The sequence below is a fragment of the Platalea leucorodia genome, assembly GCF_965183815.1.
Source record: "Platalea leucorodia genome assembly, chromosome: 3".
Lineage (NCBI taxonomy): Eukaryota > Metazoa > Chordata > Aves > Pelecaniformes > Threskiornithidae > Platalea > Platalea leucorodia.
The window spans coordinates 89,365,666-89,388,529 of NC_138825.1; the positions used below are offsets into that span (position 1 = coordinate 89,365,666).

At 39.4% G+C, this 22,864-nt stretch overlaps 1 protein-coding gene across 24 annotated transcripts in view; it reads left to right on the forward strand.

The window, feature by feature from the left end:
* Nucleotides 1-22,864, forward strand: part of SNAP91 (synaptosome associated protein 91) — a gene marked incomplete at both ends in the record, with an annotated part of 68,987 nt that overhangs the window by 10,055 nt on the left and 36,068 nt on the right. For 17 of the 24 annotated variants that reach the window (XM_082307825.1, XM_082307827.1, XM_082307804.1 and 14 more), the window contains 8 exons: nt 9,275-9,417; nt 10,484-10,559; nt 12,390-12,492; nt 14,456-14,549; nt 15,822-15,933; nt 17,343-17,449; nt 18,783-18,824; nt 22,448-22,518. In XM_082307825.1, the coding sequence (XP_082163951.1) occupies nt 9,275-9,417; nt 10,484-10,559; nt 12,390-12,492; nt 14,456-14,549; nt 15,822-15,933; nt 17,343-17,449; nt 18,783-18,824; nt 22,448-22,518 (748 nt within the window). The remainder of the gene's footprint in view (nt 1-9,274; nt 9,418-10,483; nt 10,560-12,389; nt 12,493-14,455; nt 14,550-15,821; nt 15,934-17,342; nt 17,450-18,782; nt 18,825-22,447; nt 22,519-22,864) is intronic. The other 7 variants (XM_082307826.1, XM_082307805.1, XM_082307809.1 and 4 more) reach the window with 1 other exon arrangement.

A 22,864-nucleotide genomic window follows, 5' to 3' on the forward strand; every position in this document is an offset into this window, starting at 1 on the left:
TTGCTGCCTGGATGTGAGCCTGCGTGATGGATTCCAACTTCCCCGCTCATCAATAGCTTGATAGGAGACTTCCACTGCCAGTGCCAAACGCACCTTCCAGAGGCACTGGTGACTTTGAACGGTTAGATAGCAGCTTACTACTGTCAGTTTTTGTAAATGTTAGTAGTCGTAACTGCATCTTCCATCTCTCAGGTGGATGTTCAATTGAGTTTAACAGAATTTTTGCAACATAAAGAAATCTGCAGTATATGAAAGGCTGGAGGCTCATGTTGAAGAGTAAAGTCTGCTGGTAGTTGATGTTTTTTTCAAGATTTCTGAGACTTAAACTCACCTGTCTGTGTGGCAGAAGCAAAGGATTCTTGTTTAACTGGTGTAGTATGGGGGAATGAACATAAAGGAATTGCACGTTTGGTTTCATATTTTTTTTAGCAAGGAGAGTGTAAAGCTCCATCTAATCATGAAGGACATCAGGACATCAGTCAGTTTGTAAAAAAAAAAAAAAAAAAAAAAAAAAAAAAGCCAAACCAAAAAAAAACCCAAAACCCACCTGTTTTAAGGTACAGCATTCAGATATGAGGCAGCTGTCTGTTTTTAGGAACTCTTACGGTCTTTCTGTTGTGTTACAGATACATAAATAGAAGACAAAATGGATTGAAATGACTGTACCCATGTTGCAAAGTACTTGCTGTTTAGTTGCAACTGCTTCAGTATGCCTCCAGGAGGTCATACTATTGCACCGACTGTATGGACAGGCTTGCATTACACTTGGTTTCTTTTTCCTATGGATATGTTCATGTTTTCAATGCATGGTTGTGGGCATTTCCTTCCCAGTTAAAAATTTCAACCCATGCTAAGCTTCTCGTGGCTTGTCAGCTCGACAGAGTGCATGGGCTCTGGCCTTGTTTGGTTATTTTTCAGACTGACCCTACAGAAGGTTATGTTCACTGACAAAATAGCTGGACTTTTAGAAGAATCTGGCTGAGACAGTAGGAAAACCAGAGGCCGTGGTCTGGATATTGAAAGTTAGATGTGTCAGCTGCTGAGCCTGCCTACTCAGATGACCTGTTTCTAGCATACAGGCTGTAGCCAATATGTCACTGAAGTTGCTTGCATGTTGTCTCATCCCCACCCTGTTTTTTTATGTATTCCCAATGTGTGACAGCTAAGCAGTGCAGCTGAAACATGAAGCTGCCTCTGACATATTTTCAGTCTCATTCAGATTTGTAGTGGATTACAAATTGCTGTTCTGGGCACAGTTGATAGGCTAGTGACAGTTTCACTTCTACAAGTTTATTAAAAACAAATGGTTTTCTGAGGAATGTAGATCATTTGGGGGTGGAAAGCACTAACCAAGGTTTATTTTTCTCAGAATAAAAACGGCAGCAGCACGGCAACTGAAATAGCTCATGTACCATGCCCCAGTTGATTACCACTTTCTGCCAGATGTGGTTGGAGTGTAAGATCAGCCCAACATGTAAAGGCTGATTAGAAAATGCTCTAGTGCAGAAATTACAGTAAATGACCCCACGTTGCTGTGGAAAACATGAAATCCTTACTTTTCTAGTGTAGCCGTGCAGTTCCGAATAAAAGCTGCAGTTGATCCTGTTACTGATATTCTAGTAAATAACGAGGTGATAAGAGTTATGAATTGATATAACCAACAGGTAATGTTAGGGGTTGTTCACCCTCATGGAAGGATAATCGCAGGCCACAGCTGGAATCCTGGTATCCAGTTACAGCAGTCAATTAACTAGATCTTGTTTGCTTTTCTCCTTCTAAGCAATAATCTTGCAACAATATATCCCCTTTAAACTTATTCTGTTGTATGCAGCAAGACCTAGGATGCAACGGGACTGTGGCTTTAATGCTTGCATGGATGGAGAGAACAATTCTGCCCCTTAGATGAAATTGAATAAATGCTTTGAAGGCTTGGCACAAGATTGGCTGGTGGCCGCAGTTTCATTTCTTCTCTAAATTAATGTGTATTTTGGTTAAGGCTTCCAGGTTTGAACTGCTGAAGGAAATGGCTTGTAGAATGAGGTCTGAGATTTGCCATGCAGGATAAAAGTTCCTTTTTGTGCAAAAAGTTATTGGTCAGATGCTTAACACAAATGCTACTTGTAATGTTAGTAGGGTTTTTTCCATGCCCCTGCCTCCCCTAGAGTTTGGCATCTAAGATGCTGTATTACAATAGGATGGGGAATAGCATTTCTCCAAGAAAATTGCTTTTATATTTTAACCTTATAACCATCAGCTGGCGTCCACCATATGCAAATGGCATTTTGTATATCTTAAACTATTGAGAGCTGTGCAAAAAAGGTAGCACAATGGTGATTTGCGGCTCAGCTGCTATTTGCAGTAAGTCAATAAAATAGAGAAGTGGCACATCTAGCTCCAGAATTACTTGATGTTTCATATCGACGTAAGCAGAACTACTCAATTCTTGTCTTTGAGCAGAAGAATACACTTATCTGTTGAGCTATTTGTGGAGCAGGATTTGGGTGGAGTGACGGTCTAGAATGGTGTCTCTGGGTGAGAGGAAAGGAACATTACAGCAGTGATTTTTCTTCTTTCCCCTGCTTTGCTGAACTTGTATTCTTGCCTGAGACAAATTTTTGGGTATTCAAAGTGAGTGAATTCTGTATAAATGAGGTTCAAGACTGAGCTTCTTACTACTTAGGACAGGGGAAAGATTCCACGATTAATTAAACTAAGGCTTTTGCTACAGTGAAGCTGCTTGAAAAAGCTGCAGTGGCTATGGTTTGGAGGAAGCCAGGCAGGATTCTTTGACCGTGGGGACCTTTTCCCCTTTGCTCAGTGTTCTGGCTTCATGCGTGTGAGGCTAAAAAGCTGCTTTCCTTAGTATGTTTGTACTAAAGAGTTTGTGTAGCCCATCTTCTGTGTGACAGCTCTATTGTTCCAAATATTTAATTCCTGAGTAAAATTGAAGCTTTTATTCTTCTGAATAGTGGGATCACAGGTGTCAGTAAGGTCTTGGACTTTGTCCATAAAATACATTAATCAGTAATTAATTAGCAGTCTTGAAGACCATACTTAAAACCCCAATGACTGCCGCTTAAACTGGAGCTTCTGCAGCTGGCCTGAATGTCATCTTTCAGTTGTATTACCCTCAAGGAGAAAACTCAAATGTAAACACTAAAGGTAATGCACACTATTCTTCCCCAGAGTCAGTGGAGCTATAAGTTTGTGGGAACTTTTGTGTTAAGTAAAAAGTATTCATAGTTCATGGAACATGAAGGAGTTGCTTATGGCAAGAATTTTTTTGACACATTATAATCACACTTTTTCCTCATTATTAGTACTTAGGGAAACAGTTGCCTTAGTTGCACCCTTTCAGATCCAGTAGAAGACTACCTGACAATTGGCTTTTGTTTTCCCCTTTCCAAGAGAGCTGCATCTGAACCTCTTGGGAGGAAAAGCCATATGTATAAATCATTAAGGACCGAAAGGGACGCAAATCCAACGTATCTGGTTTAATACTGCTAATGAGCTGGGGTGGGTTTTGCAGATGACTTAAAAGTTGAATATCTTGCCTTGATATGGTGAGGAAGGAGGAGTGCAGACCGTATGAAAGTGCATCGGAATAAAATCCAGCAATGTATACAGGCAGTAGATTTTTCAGCTTTGTTTTCAAAACAGGTATTTGGTGATATAGGAGGTGGCATTTGAAAAGGAGTAGTGTGATAAGATGATTCTAAGGCTAATTAAAATCTCAGTTTGAGAAGTTGGAGGAAGCTTCAAGAGAAATTTGCTGGTACTCAGTCATCTGCCCTGTCTCTCTGCAAACTCTTCATGTGATTGACAGGGAAGAAGAAACCCTTTTTCTCTTCTGCAAAACACTTAATACTGTGGGTAGTATGAGTATGCCTATGAGTAGGCAGAGAGGAAGAAATTGTATATAAAAGGTTGTCTTGGTGTGGGATGCAGTTGTGTGGTTCAAAGACTGACTGCCATGAGCTCTCAAACTTCAGGATGTGCAGCGAATATTTGTCCTCACAAGAGTCTGACATATGTTTGGGAAGAAGGAGGTCTGTGAAGTAAGGCTGGAGAGAGGAGGTAGCAGTCCTTCTAGTTATTTGTAGTCACGAGGACTATAGCTGCATTACTGCGAAAGTTTATAGTACCTGGAGAGCATGCAGTCTGTGGAAGATTGTGTTTAGGTTTGTTGAGTTGGCATAGGCATGAAACTGCATAGGCAATATCTGAAGATGCTGAACTTTGATAAAGGGTAGGCTTGCTGGGGTTAAGGTGAAATGTAGTAACTCTTGAGGTAGACTTTTTGGGGAGGAAGGAGGAGACAGCATGAATTGCTGTTCTGCTTGGGGAGATTATTACGAGCCAGATTATGTTGCATGTTTGTGGAGATGGGGCAAGCTGGGGTGAAAAGAGTAAATGGTAAACTTTAACCCCACAGATAAATTCCCTACTTGCATTTGTGGAATTGCTTGATAGTCAAAGCCAACAACATTAAAATCATCTAATGTTCTTATGAGCAATTATCATATAAGCAGAAACCTATAACTTTGTTCTGCTTTCCAGTACTGTTTTGCGGTCAGTCTTCTGTAGACCTGGAAGTTCAGCTCCTGCATTGGTTAGCACAACGGTGTAGTAGCTTCCTGATACAGTTCTGTGTCTTGCAAGGGAGGACTTCTACTGTTACTTGCCTTTTTAACTTTTTTGGTTGAGGCTTTTAAACTCTTTAAGCCACTTCTTTCTGTTCTTGACTAGCCTGGATTTGGAACAATCCTGCATTTCCTTTTCTATAGGTTCAAGGCGTTATTTAAGTACTTATAAGCCAGAAAAATAACTTGTGAAGACTATTGTAGCATTCAGCATCATAGTAAGGAAAGTCTGTAAGGGGCTTACTCTCGGAGACATTTGGCAAAGTACAGGAACTGAATGTATGACACAGCTCAGATGCTGAGACAGCTCGCCTGTTAATTCAACCCGGAATGACAGCTGCTCTTAAGTTGGCACCAATATCCCTCTGAACAGAGAGGTCTTGTGCTCTGCTGCTGTTTCTCTGCATACTGAAATGTAAATTGTGAATAATTAACTTTGAACTGAAGAATCCCAGGTCTGTTTATTAAACAACTGAGTTAAAAAAAAAAAAAAACCAAAAAAAAAAAAAAAACCAACACCCAAAAAAACCCCCAAAAAACCAAACTAGGAAAAAACCCTGCCCTGATCCAGAATACAATCCGAAAAGGTAAAGGAATAAGATTCTTTAAAGTGTTGTAGAATCTCTCTCATTTAAAAAAAAAAAAAAAAAAAATTAAAATTAAAAAATATCAAAGTCAGGAAGTAGTTTTTAATGAGCCTGAAGAACTCTGAAATTCTGAAGACAATGAAACTTTCTCACTGTTCTCTTTTTTTTTTACCTTATGAGCTTAACAGTCAAACACCAGCATTACTTACATCTTTTGATGGTCTCTTTAAAAGGTCATGAAGATCTAAGGTGTCTTAACTTTGGTCTTCCTCATTGAACCCTCTACTGATCTTCCTCAGTGTGGCAGGTTTGTCTTTTTATTAATGAAGGTGTTAATCATACTCTAGCCTTGCTTCTCTTCCCTGAATAAGTTGCAAATGTCTTAAGGCTAAGTCAAAAAATTGGCTAGTCAAAGAGTTTAAAGAGTGGTGTTTAGATTTAAGTTATGGTGTCAAAGAATTGACAACCACTTATTCCTTCTATGTGCATAGGTTTTGCATCTGAAAACTTAACTAGAAAAAGTATATTCAAGTCCAAATTAAATGTGTAATTTAAACGAGGATCTCTAGACTGAAGGAGTGTTCAAAATAGCAGCTAGCAAGATGTGAAGAGAGAAAATAGGAGAAATCATATACTGTCATTTGGCAATTATAATTTAGTCCCACAGTAAAACAGATTCAAATGAAGGATATAGGTCTTCATTCTCCAACTTCTCCACTTGTATGAAAGTCGTGGTGAAAGCACTGGCTGCTGTTGCTGTACTGTTTCTGGTTTCTTACTCTGCTTGGAATTTGTACTTGAGCTCAGTTTTTGGGTTTGGGGATTAGCCATCAGTGTACTTGACATGGATGCCTGCAGTAGCAGAAACTTCATCAGGAAGGTACCTTTAATCCTTGTTTGTACTACTTCTCTGTACCTTGGACAGAATCACCTTTCTAAGATTGCTTCATATGGCTTCTGATGGGCTGTGCTTCAGCTGGTATTTCTTAATAAGATCTATTTTGTATTACCAAGCCCACCTGTGACTTGCTTGGAAGACTCTGAACTTCATTGTCTCTTTTTGAAAACTAAGTTTTTGTCCCACCAGTAAATGTCTGAATCTTTTGAAAATGTAGTTTCTAGATTTTCTTGTATGCATTTTCTTTTTCCTTGTACATCTTCTTCCCTACCACACTGAAGGCAAATTAATTTTGCCAAGTCTTATTTTAAAATTCTGCTTAGCCACCAAACTCTGCTGTTCAGAGTTTGTTAAAGCTAGCTATGCTTCTGAGTTGCTCCAGGTGCTGACGATTGCTGGATAAGCTGAGACTCTGTGGTATTGGGGAAGGAAACCCAGGAAGCTTGAATTCCTTAACTTTGTGGTGTGACATAATGGGAAACAGCTCTGCAAGAACTAACCCCTATCTCCTTCTCCCCCCCCCCCCCGATGATGAGTGAAATAATGCGTGGTTTAATTCTTTTCTGTGCACTGAAAGTAGTAGGATTAAATCTAATCACACCTCTCTACTCAGCGCACTATAATTACTCGTGTCCTAAAGCATTCAGAGCTGCAGACTGAGATGCTGTACCCTCCAGCAGTTTGGAGAGGAGGTGGAAATGACTGAGTGACTTTAGAAGGAGTGCTGCAGTAGTGTATAGTAGTGCCTTGTAGCCTCCGTTGCCAGCGTTGCTGTGGGTGGAGTCCTCTGAGGTTTCATTATCTAACGTCTGCTGATGGCATACACAATTTAGAGCACCCCTCTTCCATAGCAAGCGATGTACGGAAACTTAGGACTGAGCGGTTGCAAATTTGATGCGTATTTCCTTATGCTACAGACAAATGCTGTCATCTGCAGTAAAACCTCTGAACAGGGTGAATGGTGAGCAAGCCACTTGTGAGTTGCTTCTAGGCATTTACAAACCACTGTCTTCTATAATGCATTAATCAGCAGTACAGAATAAAAGATTATTGGCCTGTTTGTACAACAAGATCAAGGAGAATTGTTGGAGCTCTGAGCTTGAACTTCAGTCATTCAGTAGCATGGCTTTACTACTGTAATACTTCGTCTGCAGAACTGCCTCCTTCAAGGGTAGTATTACTGAGGCTATAGAAGTTAACTTTACATTTCAGAAGGTGTTCTGCAAAGAAAACCCCAACACCCACAACCAAAACAAAAAACACCATGACAACAAACACTTTAAAATTAAACTTAGTGAACAGATCACATAATTTTTGTCTTCCGTCTCATTGCAGAAAGTCATTCCACTGACCTGAAACTGAAGACAACTTGCAGCTTTTATGCCCAAGCAAAAGACAATTTTAAACACAAGCACTGCAGTTTTCACAGGCTTCTGACTCTGAGCTATGGATTTCTTGTATCTTACATGAGTCTGTTTAGTAGAAGTAAAAAACCCATAAAAATCACTTGCCATAAATTAAAAAAACCCCAAAATTAGTAAACTTTTGAATGCTTCCAGTACAGCAGTGTGGGTTTCTGAACACACCAGGTGGTCCTCAATAGCTGATGTGACTCATTGGTCTGTTTAGATAGACCTTTCCTCTGGACTTTTGCTGCCCTGCAGAGGCAGAATCAGTAGTTTCACAGCAGTCTGGACCTTGGCTTTCTGCTCTTAGCGGCATTAATGCCCTCCATTATATGGGGTTGTGTTGGGGAGGGAAAGCAAGTCTGTAAGTTACCCTGCTGCCCAGGTGAACTGAACTCCTGTAGAGTGTTTACAGCAGACTCACATAGTTTAGATGTGCAAGGATCAGTCAAAGAATAGCCTGTCTGCTTCTAGGGTAGAATATCTGTCATCACTGGATGGCTTGAATAGTTGGATGAACATTTCTGCTCTGGGGGGGTGGTTTAGAAATAAGTGGAAAATCATTAACAGTGTTAACTGTCCTCTCAGGGAAAGTAAAAGATGAGTATTTTCATTAGTAACACAGATAATGCTTAGTCTAGTAGTTAAACTTTTTAATGTTTAACTCTTTCTACTTAGGTCTTCAAACTTAAGCCTTCAGCCCTACAATTAGTTCTGTATTCTGTACTCTGTGTTGCATGAAGTCTTGCCAGGGCTGTGTCTGGCATCACGTGGGTTTTGGTCATGCAGTTGCAGTATGTGGTTTCCAACTGTGTCTCAAAAACTAGATAATAGCTTGTAGAAGGTCATTGCTGGCTGCCTAGCAAATGTAAGTAATAGGTTCTTTGATTTACTACATCACCTATCAGTAGATGTGGGATAGAGATGCTAGTGGAAAGCTTGCTGCCCTACTGTTCATGATTTAAGTACTTATCTTAATTTCATGTACTCTCCTGTGCAAGTCTACACCTTCCTAATGTACAGGACACCAAAGCTGTATTTTATTCTTGTTCCCTAAGACAGTCTATTGTCTAATTTCTTCTATGTAAGGTGCAGTTGTTTGCAGAAGACTATTATTCTTCAGTATAAGCTAATGTCTATCCTTGCCTTTCTTACTGTTAAAGAGGTCTTAATGCATGCCTGAATGCACTCTTCTGCTATCTAGGTCTGTAGAGACTCTAGGAGGTGTGCTGTAGCATGCCGATGAAACTCTAACCTCTGAGATGACTAGAGTATCTGTTTCTGGTGATACCTCTTTTTGCTGATGTGACTGGGTTCAGCGTGCTTGTTACCTGTAAGTGAAGAATTCAGTAATACTTACTTGTCTAACCCAGAGGTAGTGAAGTGGCACAATTAACTTGAAAACCTGCAAGCAGTAAAGTCATGTGATGTTGTGCACCTGAACTTCATCTGGGATGAAGATGGAGAAAGGTTGGAATGTAGCTCAGGACAGAATCGTTGGAAAGCTAGTACTGTTGGATAAAAGAGTCAGACCAGTGTTGCTGTCAGCGTGTACTAATATAATGTAATTTTTTTGGGTTGGTGCTGGGTTTTTTTGTTTTTTTTTAATGTAGAACATAAACACTGAACTTGCTGTTTGTCACAACCACGGCCTGCAGCCTGGTGGGCTGAGAGCTTGGCCATGCTGCAAAATTTTAGTCTTATTTGTAGCACTTAACACCTTCCTCTTCTCTCTTACAGACTTGATCCAAGCAACTAATGAAACGAACGTGAATATTCCTCAGATGGCTGATACACTTTTTGAGCGAGCAACAAATAGTAGCTGGGTGGTCGTATTCAAAGCCTTAGTTACCACACATCATCTAATGGTTCATGGCAATGAGGTAAGTGTAAGCAGCTTTCTCTTGAAACCACATTGGCACTGAGGAGACTCCAGGTCAAAAACATTAGTAGCAGAAAGGCATCTTTTCTGAACCAGTAAGGACCTGAGAACAAAGGGCAAGAATGATTCCTGATGAGGAGCAAACTTACTTACCTTCAACAACATCGTTGGAGGCGTGCCGATTATCTGTCTCTTCATTTACAAAACCGTAGCATAAGAGCAAGCAGCAGCCTGTTCCAGGATGTTGACAATTTATGCGCTATCTGAAAACAGAGCTGTGCAGGATTAAAGATTACCTGGGACTTTTTGACTGGAGTGAAAGTTGATGTTCTGGCATATGTGTACTGCCATCCAAATGCTCTCTGCATAAGCATTAAAATCTTCCTGGAGCTGTAAATTCAACTTGATTGATAGCCTTTTGGATTGCATTTTCCTTGTCCTTGCTTTTTATTGACCTGTATAGACTGGTATGTCTGTGTAAAACCAAAAAGCTTACTTAAAGAGCTTTAGACTGTGAAACTATTCCTCCCTGGCTGTCTGTGAAGTGTTTTCATGCAATGAACTTGTCCAATGTCGCAGTGTAAATTTTTACTCCTGTCCTATTTTTCTGTTCCAAGTTTTGGCCAATATTCTGATTTGTTTTCTGTAACTGTTTTAGTCTGTTAGTCCCTGTACTTGGTGTGGGGCCTGCTTGTTATTAAAACAGGCCCTCGGCTTGGCTGAAACTGAGGGCTGCTGGATTGAAAAGTCTGGGACTTTGCAAGCAAATAAATCTTGTGCTTCCTCAAATCTCTTTGAGAATTAACCATTTTTACTGCTCTTTCCACAATCTGGTTTGTATTTGCACAGAATCTATTTTTATGTATACAGTAGGATATTTAGTAGAGATTCAGGGTAAACATAATTAATCTGAACGGATGAAAAAGGTTTTGAGGAAGGCATTGCAGGCTAAGACAAAAGTCTGGGTTTTCATGTGTGTATGCTGGAGCTAGACTGGTAATCTTCCTGCTAGGAGGTACAAAGCCTTCAGATACAACTTGTGATAAGAAAATAACTTTGTGTTACAGAGATTTATTCAGTACCTGGCATCTAGAAACACATTGTTCAATCTCAGCAATTTTCTGGACAAAAGTGGATCTCATGGTAAGCCTACTCATGTCTACAATCCTAACAAGATTCCAAGTAAGATACTATTGTTAGTTTGCTCCTTCATTCATAAGATGCAAATAATATAAAATATGTGCCTTTTTATAAGTACTTAATGAATACTGGAGCTCAAGTTAACAGCTGGACAACTTCCGAACAATGTTTCTCAGTTCCTTCAAAATTTTTACTCAAGAGGTGAAACTGTACAACTCCCTTAGAAAGCGCTGGTTGAAATCAGGGCCGGGTCAGCTATTGCCTTAACTGTTATGGGAGTTAAGGATGAAATGGATAACTTCCCATTTAGTTTTTGTTTTTTACTCAGTCTTAAATCCTAATTTGGTTGCTTGGGGACACTGCACTTTTAGGAATTGTCTATACAAATGTTTAATTTGGGGAGGCAATGGGAAGGCACCAAAAGAACGAGCTGGTTTTGATTTGAGTAGGGAATTTAGAAGGTCTAGGCAAAAATTAAGGAGTTGTTCTCTCTAAAGCTTACAATGTCTGCTTTTCTACTTTGACTCTGAAATTATTAGTGAATTTTCCTGTTGCTTCACTTAGAGAAAAAGCTTGTTTCATGGTAGCTCTAGTAGAGAAGAGAGGAAACTTGTAATTTGGCAGCTGTCAGAGAGTATTTGTAGACTGTATGCAGAATGCAGGAATGCTGCAATAATGGGCAATAATGGGCATAATGGGCAATTGGCCTTAATGGGCAAGATCGAAGCAATGCCACGTTACTCCATCTCTCAATGGAGATGTGACACCAAAAATACTTGAGTATCTTTTAGAAATGGTAATGCAGGGCAGGAACAAAGCCAAACAAATATTAAAACTGTGTTTGTCTAAGCAAAACATGCTATGCATGTTCAAAGATACTGTTATTTGGCGGCAATGAATTCTATCAAATGTGTTCTTTGCCACTTTCTTTAAGCTTAAATTGCTGTTTCATAGATAATACAACAGTGTGTCATAGATAATGAGGCATCAGAGTTGGTAGTGTTAAGCCTGAGTTGGCAGAGATGCTTATAGTTGAGAGATACTAAGGGAGAATACAGTCAATGACTAAGTCAAGAGGTGTGGATTTTAACAAAGGTAGCAAAAAGGGGCTTGTACTGAAGAGGAGGATGTGCCTTCTGCACACATTTTTGTAGCTTAGATGAAGAAACATTGAAAGAAATACCTGAAGGACAGACTGTAATACTAACTGTTCAGAAGTCGTACAGGCTTGAAGGTCACTGAAGTTTGAGGCTGCTTGTACAGTATTATGTGCCTTGAAGGTCTCTGGTGTAATAGTTCAAAGAAGGCACTAATTTCTGTGAATGCCATCATAATTTCTTTGTTCTGGTAAACCTAGTCAAGGGAATTTTGAAGGTTGATGTAAGAGCTGGAGGGACTGACATACGTAAAATAGTGGGAGAGTTTAGGTTGAAATCTGTCTTTATCCTGGAAGTCATGTACCAGTTAAGTATAAACTTTTTGTTAAGTTGGCATTTTTTCCCTGTTAATAGAGGGGTAACTAAGTTCGCCTTCAAATAATGTTACCACATAACTGCGTAGGAGCCACTAGTAGGTTTCCCCAGGAACCATGCCACTGGTGCATTGGATGAGTCTGTTGAAAGCTGAGGACAGTGGTAGATTGTTTTGGTGCAACACTACTGCTTTTTCTTCAGAAGCTGGAAGATGTTTTGTGATGCCTGTTCTGTATATGTGGTTGTCTAGTGCAACAGAGATCACATAACCTTAGGGCCTATTGACTGTATATTATCATTTATTAAAGAACCTCCAAACAAGCATGAAAATTAAATGTAGAACATGTAACTTTTTTTGCAGGTTATGACATGTCCACCTTTATAAGGCGTTACAGTAGATACTTGAATGAAAAAGCATTTTCCTACAGACAAATGGCATTTGACTTTGCAAGAGTGAAGAAAGGGTAAGCAAAGTTTAGATATGTAAACTGATAGGGTTGCTTGACCCATGGAAGTCTTGTTTGTGGCATTATGCTTAATTTTAGTGTCTCAATGATTTAGTTCTTACATTCCTTGTTTAGCCACAATGAAACACAAAAATGGTTGGATTTCTTAAGTATTTGTAATGGGTTAAAAATTGCACAAGGAGGAGTGGAAAGACTATGGGTAGTAAGGCAAATACTAAAGACTAAAGTAAAGTGCCTTGCAGAACTGGAAGCTTTTAGTGCTAGGTGTTAAATCTGACTCTTATTAAATTGTGCTGCAGCGAGATTGTGTTTAGGATTTGAAGAAGGAAGCACTCTGAAACTATATTTAGGATGTTTCGTTACCCTCCAGACCCTTTCCATAAGACAGATGACTGATTACAAAAGGAAGCCTAAGTGAACACCTGAAGTTCTTAGGCAACACAGCAAACAGTTATAAACTGGACAGAATAAGGTTGTAAACTACTGGTTTTATTTCCCGCAAATACTGTGTTTAAAAAAAAAAAAAAAAGAGGGGGGGGGAAAAAAGTTAACCCAGCCCAGAGTATTTATCAAAACATTTTTTTGGTCTCTGACTCTTCTAACTGGGACTTTAATGGCTCTAGATTCTCTCTTGAAGCACAGACAACACAGCAAGTGGCTTAACACCCACTGAAGGTGCAGCTTAATTGACTGCATGCTAAAGATGCTCCTGCTAATCATGAGTTGTGTACAGGATCGTTCTGGCAGTTCGGTGTATTCTGCAGCTTGGGATTCTGAGCTGTTAATGCAGGCATTGCTGCCAGGCTTTCCTCTCCTGCTTCTCAAACTGCCATGTAGCTGGATGCAGTTCCCACAGTGGGGACCAAAGTAGTTATCTCTTGAACCTATCTGGAATGCAAATCATTAAGAAGTTTTTGACATGAAGACTAGTGGCTAGTTGGATTGATGTTTCAGGCAGGCTTTGATCCAGCAGGCTGCTGTAGTGTTAGCATCTTAAGTTCCCTTTGTCACCTAGTGCCTTCAAACACTTCATGTTAAATAAACATAAGTTTTAGTTGCTAGGAATCCTTCTATTCCTGCCTTGCTGTATGTTCCTGGAAAGGCTTTCTGTGTGTGTTATTTCTGGTGCTGAAAACAAGGTGCTGCCTCAGAGTATAGCACAAAATAAGTAGAAGTGGTGGAGAGGAGATGCTATACCTGTCAGTCGCCAGACTGGGGCAATACATAATGGTGGTTGTACAGCTTTGTGCTATTCAGAGATTAAAATGGGCATGCGTGAAGACTGCTATAAGACTATGAGTGGCAATTAAGGAATGCTACACATCCATGACTGCTGCATGATCCCGTTGGAGTAATGGTTCAGGACTGATAAGGCAGGTCAAAGTCAGTGGAAGTGCTATGAAGGAGTAATGGAATTAATTAGTATCCAGGAATACTGAGGAAAGAAGCTCTAAGCAAAGATTGCCCTGATTTAAATTGTCAGTGAATTGGCATGCATATATTGTGGCACTTGATGGGGGGAAAAAACCCAACCCATAGAGGGGTTTTTTTTTTTTGTCTTCAGTGATCACAGACACGTCATTGAAAAGTACTCCTAGCAATGAATTGTCATTAGTTATTCATAACAAACTTAATGCACAAGGACTATCGGTTCTCTAAATACTTCTGCGACAGTATTTCTTGTCAAGTTATTTTAACTCTGTGTCTTCTTTCCATAAAGAGATCAATCTCTTGCATTCATCACTCTAACATAAAATCCTTCTTCGCCTGCTGTCGGGGAGGGTGGCTGGGTGAAGTATTTTCCATGCCAGCTCTTGTGATGTTGTGGGAAGCTGGAGAATCAGAGAGTGCTTCAAATGTTTGGAATGGGTTACAGCAGCTTTAAGCTTAAATTTAGACAACAAATCAGTTTGGGGAGAGGGGAAACACCATGGCTTCTGATCTGTATTCCCTCTTGCAGAGCTGACGGTGTAATGAGAACAATGGCTCCTGAAAAGCTACTGAAGAGTATGCCAATATTGCAGGAACAAATTGATGCACTACTTGAATTTGATGTACGTATTGAAGCTGACTCAGCATTAACACTGGGCAGTGACTTATAAATGCTGCCTTGTAGTTAAAACATTTCACCTTGTAGGTAATGCTTTACTGATCATCCCATTATGTGGGCAAAAAATTCCCCTTTTCAGTATCCCACTGAGGCAGAGTGAGGTAAAGGATGGCCCTTTCCTATATGTACAAAATGTGCAGATTCTGCTCTTTTTTTCTTTTTTTTTTTTTTTTTTTTTAAAAAAGGGTAGGGGAACAGTGTGGGAAATGAAGGCTTTTGAATGCTGACTCAGAGCTGGAGTTTCATCTTCTGCATCAGTGAAGGGAAAAAATGGACAAAGCAAGGAGACTGAAGAATCTTTTTTTTTTTTCTGTCTCTTGGCAACCAACTTCTTTTGGAGGGGAGAGTAAAAGCCGTTAAAATATCACATGTACATTGTTTGGCTTCCTCAAAACCTTCATCTGGTTTTAAGCTGTAGGCTGGATTGGATAAACTTTAATCTAGACTATTCATAGAAATAAGTGTCTACAATATATTTATAATGTAATAAGTTATGAATGTTGGTGGGATTATCTGCCTTAAGGATAAAAACAGGAGTCAGTTGTTGTAGGAGGTACAGCGTAATGTTGCAAAGAGGTCTTTGAAGGAATCCATCTTGAAGTTCTTTTGTTCTTGGTAGGCAGAAGGACACAATCCCAGGTGGAAGACAGTGCCCACTACAGCTTTCAGAGGAAAGCCTTAGAAATACATGTCTCGCTAATGTGTTTTCATTACTTAAATGGCATAGGAATTGTGATAATGGTCTTGGAAGAGGAGGTTCTTTTTTTAAGAAAACAAAGATCTTTTAATAAATAAGTATTTATTTTCTGCCCAACTTAATGTGAGAACTGGAAGGGTCTTGACATCATTAACCCAACTGTATTACGTAGTAGACTGCTGAGGTTTTGTTCAGCTCTGTTGTGAACTGACATCTTTTGTCCGGTTTCCTTAAAGCTTTTTGTTAATAGCATCTCTGCTTTCCACCTCTGTGATAGGTGAAGGATTCCAGACTAAGATGTTTACTGTTGATGGGGATGCTCCTCTGCAGTAGTGGATTGTTTTGAAGTGGTGAAGAAAGCAATCCTTGATCTGCGAACTGAAACCTTTGTTTGGTTTCTTTGTGTGAAAGCTTGTATTCAGTGCTTGATTCTATAACAGCATCAGATACCCGGTGCAAGCTAAAATTTCTGAGTGCATTCAGTAAATCTGCTGTAAATAACTGGTATTTTATTTGTAGGTTCATCCAAATGAACTGACAAATGGTGTCATAAATGCTGCATTCATGCTTCTATTTAAAGATCTTATCAAACTTTTTGCTTGCTACAACGATGGGGTTATTAACTTACTAGGTAAGTAACCTGGGGTGTATATATCTCATACCATGAGCAAGTGAAAAACTAGTTTTAGATCTGCTTCGGTGTTTTTTTACTTAATTTTCGTTAAAACTTAATACATTTTTCTTGACTATTCTATTCTGAAGTGAGAGAAAACTTTAAGTCATAACCTCTTACATTAGTGTTCATCTGAGGCTGGATTGTCATCTGCCCTTAACATTGTACAGAAGTCTAAAGGTACTCAGCATTTCTGTGCCTAAAGAAATGTACAGTGGTCTCTAAGCTTCCATAATACGTCCTGCAAGGTTAGCAAAGCAACTTTTGCTATTTGGTTGCGTTTTTAAGATGCCCAGATTCTTCAGATATATATGCTATGTGATAGCCTCATATGAAGTAATATACTCCTGAATAACATTCCTAATCTGTCTGAAAGCGTGACTGACAAAGCTGGATCCCCTTCAGAGCCCTACCTACCATCAGCCTACAAAGTCTATAGGAGGCTGTGAGCACATTCTGAAGCTCAGGCAGCTTGGCATGATCACCAGTATAACACACCTTAAGCTGTCCCTGCAAAAGGCTTTGTTATGGAGTCTAAAACCAGGAGTTGCCATAAACTGCAGGAAACGTAACTGACGCTGTAGAAAATGAGCTTCAACTATTAAAACTTGTGAGCACTTCAGCTGGTCTTTATAGACAGCTAAAAACTGAGATTGCTTGGCCAGCAACACTGGCTGCAAATTGAACAGGAAGAAACAGAGAGGTTACAGAGACTGAACAGGGAAAACGATGTTCCTGAGCTGTAAAGCTCAGGACAATTTTTTTGTATCCATGTTGCAACGCTTTCTAGTGGTTTCATAAAAGTCAGTCCCAGGTGTTTTGACTGAAACTATAGGCACGGGAAGCTTATGGAGCAGATACAAATGTGTTGGGCACAACAATTGGATTGAGATTTCACTGTCTACTGCTACTTAAAGCATAAACTCAGGTTGAAATATGTGGCAGTTGTGCTTGACAATCGACATGAACTAACTTTAGAGAGCTACTGAAGTGGAAAAAGTACTGTTCTTTGGTGTGAAGACAACTTGGGAGAGGACATTAATATATGTTAATTACTCTGAATTTTAAGTTTGGTAGCTACTTCACCTGCTTACTTTTTATCTTTAAAAACTTGGTTTACATCATGCGCAATGCTATGGCTGGTTGGGGTGCAATTTTCCAGTCTATATAATTTTTTAGCAGCTCAGCAAGCCCAACTTCTAAATTCTACTAAGGACTAGGCACACCACTAGATTAGTGTCCAGGTAGAAAAATGTTAATGGAGTGCAATATTCTTGAAACGTGATTTTCCTGAAAACTAGAGTTGCTGATTAATGCAGAGCTAATGTAAGATATCTTAACTGAAATTTGCCAAATTATTTCTCTAGAGAAATTTTTTGAAATGAAAAAGGGACAATGTAAAGATGCTCTTGAAATCTACAAACGATTTCTTACTCGAATGACCAGAGTATCAGAGTTTCTTAAAGTTGCAGAGGTAAGTGACTTCCAGTCTTCTGGAGTCTGGCACGTAAGTATTTTGTGAATTTTTTAGCACTGGTATAAAATACTAGTTGCACTTATTAAGCACCTGACTCACTGTGTATAAATGTGAGGCAGTATAGAAGTTCCTGGATCTGCTTGTTCAGCTTTTCTTGAGTTAGTTAAGCCCTGCTTAGGACTGCCACATCTCTACTGTGTAGCCAGCCTCAACTTCCCTGGTAACGTAACAGATTACATGACTTCAACCGTATTAATATTTCTTGGAAATGCTGGGAATGCATGCTTCTAGGGCAGGGTTGAACATTAGAGGAAGATAGAGTAATTAGGAATAAACGCGTAATGGTTTTATAAGTCTGCTTTTTAAGTCTTTGCAGCCAACTACAAGTTAACTGGAATGTGAGCTTTCCCTGGTTATGGTCTTTGTTATCATCCTCTTATGTGGATAATACAGATATTACATGGTTAATTAACTCTTTTGCTGGGCTCTCATTTGTGGTAGTTGGCTCCTTGGCACAAGATGCACATTTTCCATGTTTCGTGCTTCATTATAATAGACAGCAGTAATGAGCTGAATAAAAAGTTTGTTTCTTCGCTAATTTACTTAACTATTTATGAAGGAGCCTGCTAGACTCCTGAATGGCACGTAATGTCTGATACGAATGTTGAACTTGAGGGAGTGAAGTACTTTGGACACCTATAGGTCAGCTTTGCAGGACAGGGGTTGTAGTGACGATGCTTCAGGATTACTAGGTGCAGTGGAGCTTGTTCTTCTGCAAAAGCTAAACCAACAGGCACTTTGAAGAGCTGTAGTGAAGCAACAGGACAACTAATAGGAGATTGCAGACTTAGATGTCATCTTGCTATGTTTGAAATGCTGGGAGAGAAGGGTAGAACAGCAAAGTGACTTGAGCTTTAGCATTTTTTTAAGTGATGTCTTCTAGGATTTGCTCACTGGCTGAATTTCAGAGAACTTCATTACAATAGGTATCTAGATAGTATGTGTTCGGCAGTTCACTAACGCTGTCCTCTGACACAACATGACCAGAAAGCCCTGCCTGATTTGCAGTATGGAGTATGAACTTTACCTGGGTGGTATCAAATTTTTTAAAATGGGTATTTAATTTGTAAAAACAAACAAAAAAAAAAGACTGCTGCAGGTTGTTGAAGGTAGCTACCGGAAAGATGGGCATCTGCACTTGCTAACTTTGTAGTCTTTTTCTAAAGATAAAGTGCATTATAGGTTGAAGAGCGTACCACAGTTCTAGTCAAAATTAGTGCCTGCTGCAGTGGAATAACGCGCTTACATTTTACCTTTTTTATATCCACAGCAAGTTGGAATTGACAAAGGCGATATCCCTGATCTTACACAGGTAAGCTTCTCTTGTAGTCATTTTGGATCTGTGTAATAACTAAAAGTTCTCTAATTAGGAAGCATACCAGGAATGTAAATGTTGGTTGGAGGTCATACCACCTAACATTTTAAAGCCCTTCTCAACTTGCAAATAAGAACTGCCCAAAGCTATTTTTGAAGACTAATATAACTAAAATAATGTCTTTCATGGTCACTTCTGACCTATGGTTGAAAGGTAGGCTGTTTTGCTCTTTCTTTGCTGAAGGACAGATTCTCACAGCTTGTAGCTCAAGTTCATTTTTGATGACAGACAACGTAGAGACTGTGGTGTGACTTGCTTCATAATCTCTCCCTGATACAGTCTTGGTCCAGAGATGAAATTCAGAGCAGCCCTAGCACTACTGTCTTGGTCTAGGTACAGTGAACTTGAAGTTTAAATGCAGAAGTTGTGATTTAATTCCTGAACTTCTCTGTCGGTATGCATCAAAACTTCTAACATCAAAATTCACTTATGCAGTAGCTGCTTAACTTCTGTTGTGCTGGTCCATTTTCAATATCACTTGCAAATTGGTCTGGGTGCCTGGCTTTGTGTTTAATGTGAAAAGGCCATTTACTTGGAGGAAGAGGTCCATGCTGAAGAGTTCACTCATGGCAGTTTTGATGCCAGTAAAATTGGAACAGGAGAGCATCCCAGACTTCTTAACAGTTGTAAATCCTAAGTGTTCATAACCTATGAATGTGTGGTTTTTGAAAGCCTCTTGAAAGCCTGGTTTAAATCAGTGTCAGAATAGTGGTTCTCTTCGTTAAAAAGCCAGTTAAAAATTCTGAAAGTGAGACATGATGTGAAGGTGGAGAGTTTTAATCTTTATGGGTTTCAGGTGCTACGGGGCTATGAAGTCTGGCCACTCTTTCAGCAGAGGAAAGCTTAGACTTCTAGCAGCGTGTGGAATACCAAACCCAATTCCGAAATAGCTGAAGTAGTATGTTCACCTAACTCTGCACCTTAGGGGCTCTTTTTTAACAAGGTCTAGTCAGTCATGAACTAAGTCCTTGAACCAGAAGAACTCACCTTAAGCTCAGTTAATGAAATATACTTCATAAATTCCTGTAGTGCTTTTTGATCTGCTGCTGCTTGTGTTGTGTCAGCCTGCTGGAAAGGCTGCCTGCTGGGACGGCACAAGCCGTGCTCTGCATCATCAGTCAGTGCTGCACTTACTCAGCAGGACCTTAGTTACTGCTACTGGAGGGTCCCTTTCACCTCACGAACCAACATTTTACAATAGAATAGAATAGTTCCTTTGGAAAGAAGGGATCGACAGCGATCATCTAGTCCAACTGCCTGACCACTTCAGTGGTCTTCTCAAGTAGTCCTTCATAGCTGCATTCTCCCAAAGGCTGCTTGGGACTCACTTGCTAAGGCTGATTTGCAGCATGCTGTAGATTAGATTACGTATAAGACCTAGACAGTGTATTTCAGTGAGAAATAAATAAAAGGTGAATAATAAAACTGAATTTCAACTAATAAGTAATATATAATTGTATACAATACAATATCAATGGTATACCTAAATTCCTAAAGCAAGCTGTGGCAGTAGGCCACAAGAAGTTCACTGCGTTGACACTTGATGCGTGTACCTACTCTGTAAATTCAAACAAGTGGTCACAGTACTGAAATACAAGTTGATAGCTGTCATCTTTGGACTTTCTAGTTTGGCTGCAAGGTTTTGGAGGCTGAGGAGGCATCTTTGCAGCTAAAGAGCTTGGCTCATTTTTATTTATTAGCAGTTCTTAAAGTGTGGCAGTTTTGCCCCAAGTAGCTAGTGCGGAACCCATATCTAAGGTTCCACCATGATGCTGACCGATAGATTAGTCTAGTCTAATGTTGAAGCAGTATCTAGAAGAAATTAAGCAATAATGTTCAGTGTTGCAAATTGGATACCAGGCAATATTTAATTTCCAAATTGTTACATCTGGGTAGAAATTTTCTGAAGCTTCCTCTGTGAATTCTGCTTGATAGACGAGTTTCATACTACCTTGTTGGCTTTTAAGAAACCTATGAGTAATATATTGGAAAGCTATTGGTAACTGGTAACAGGAAATAAAGGATTTTTTTTTTTTTTTGAAACATAGCTTTCTGCTTACATGTTTAAGTAGGCACAACTTGTATCTTATGCGATAGCCTTTTTGAATACGTAGAAGTCTGAATCTTTGTTTTTTTAGCACATGAGAGTCTTTGCTCATCTTTTTCTTGCTGCTGGAGAATTCTTGTAACTAAGTCAATTGTGTTTAACCAAATTCTTACTTGTGCTCAAATTAGTTGAAAATTAATACATATGCCTATAAAAGCAGCAATGGTTAAGATGTTTCTGCATTGTGTATGTAAGTGGGACATACTTAAACTCAAGTCATCATTTAAGGATTTTTTGAGCATTTTAAATTTCTGCATGTGTTAAGTTACCTTACTGCTCAATTATATGCAAATGCCAAAATTAATATGCAGACACTGTAAGTATACCTAGCTGTGCATCGATACTAGCAGGTACTAAGCATCCTGAAACATCTGATTTAGCCAGCCAGCTGGTTTTCAGCATACTGTACATAGGAGTAGTGGATAGTCTGTTTTCAAGCATCACAAACTGACATTTTTGATGCATATGTCTACCCTGAAATAAAAGATATTATTTATGAAAAACACTGTAGGTATTGCTGTCAGGAATTGTGGTTGATCTGAAAGAGACTGATAAAGAGAATTCCCTGTTTAAAGGCTGTACCATTGATGAACTGGTAACCCTGATGAAATAATTGACTATTATATGCTACTGTGTCTCTCAAGGGTTTCCTCCTTGCTTGTTGATCTTGTAGGATTCTACTTATCTGGACTCTTTTTATACCGGAGTAGCTAAGCATACTGTTGTTTGCATTTATGACCACTTTTCCTATCTACCATTGTAACGGCAAGTGCATGCCTGGGGGTATTGCCTGACCACAAAAAGGTTGTTTAAAATAAAACCTAAGATCAGGGAGGCTTGAAAAACCTTAGTTTTTGCAGAGGTCTAAAATAGTAATCTTTCTGAATTTTGAGTTAGCTGCTGGGCTCGGTAACCTGTGCCTGGCTGCTGTTTTGAGAAGAAACAGCTATAAGGTTTTGTGATGTTGGGAGTCTTGAACCAAAAGTAGCTGCTTTTGGGGGCATTGGAAAGGGTTTCTAGTTTGTTTTGTTTAGACTGCAAATATTATCTAACCCTCTGGTCATGAAAGAGGTGTTGGAGGTCTGACTGAAAGCAAAACTGAAAGGATGACTTTTAACCTATTACTCTTAAAATTAACCCTGTGGATGCCTGTGCTGTTGTCAATGTTTAACACTGACTCAAAGCATGACCAGCAGCATGTCCTGGATTTAGGCTTCAGGAGCTGTTCAGTAGAGGTAAATGTTTTCTCTCTGCAAATTTGGACACAGTATTATCTTTCAGAAGCTGTTTTTGTGTGAATGCTTCTAGCATGGAAATCCACTATTTTCACAGTGGTGTAAATAACAGCATGAGCATGCACATGGTGGACTTCAGGAAAGTTGGCGCTGGATTTTGAAGTATCATTAGGTCAATGCATTGTGTTTAGAAGTGTATCTTTCTCTTTGCTTTCAAGGCTCCTAGCAGTCTCATGGAGACCCTTGAGCAACATCTAAACTCACTGGAAGGAAAAAAACCTGGCAACAAGTAGGTGTATACGTTATACCATGTATCAAGGCATAATAGGAACAATGTGAGACTAGCTGATGTTTAGGTTTGCCTCCCTCAACCTCCTTTGTCACTTAGCTGCAATATAGGCTTTTCCTTTCCCTTACAAAGGTGTCTTAATGGCAACTTTTTTTCTTACTGGGGGGTGGGACAGAAATGGCACACCAAACAACTAGACACTTTCCAAAATGAAGTAAAATTAACCATGGAAAACTAGAAGGAAGTGTTTTTCCCTGCTGCTATGGCTTTTGTCATCAAAGTTGATTTGTTTTCTAATGGCTTTGCATCTTCTTACTAGATACTTGTCATGGCTAAGTCTAGGAAG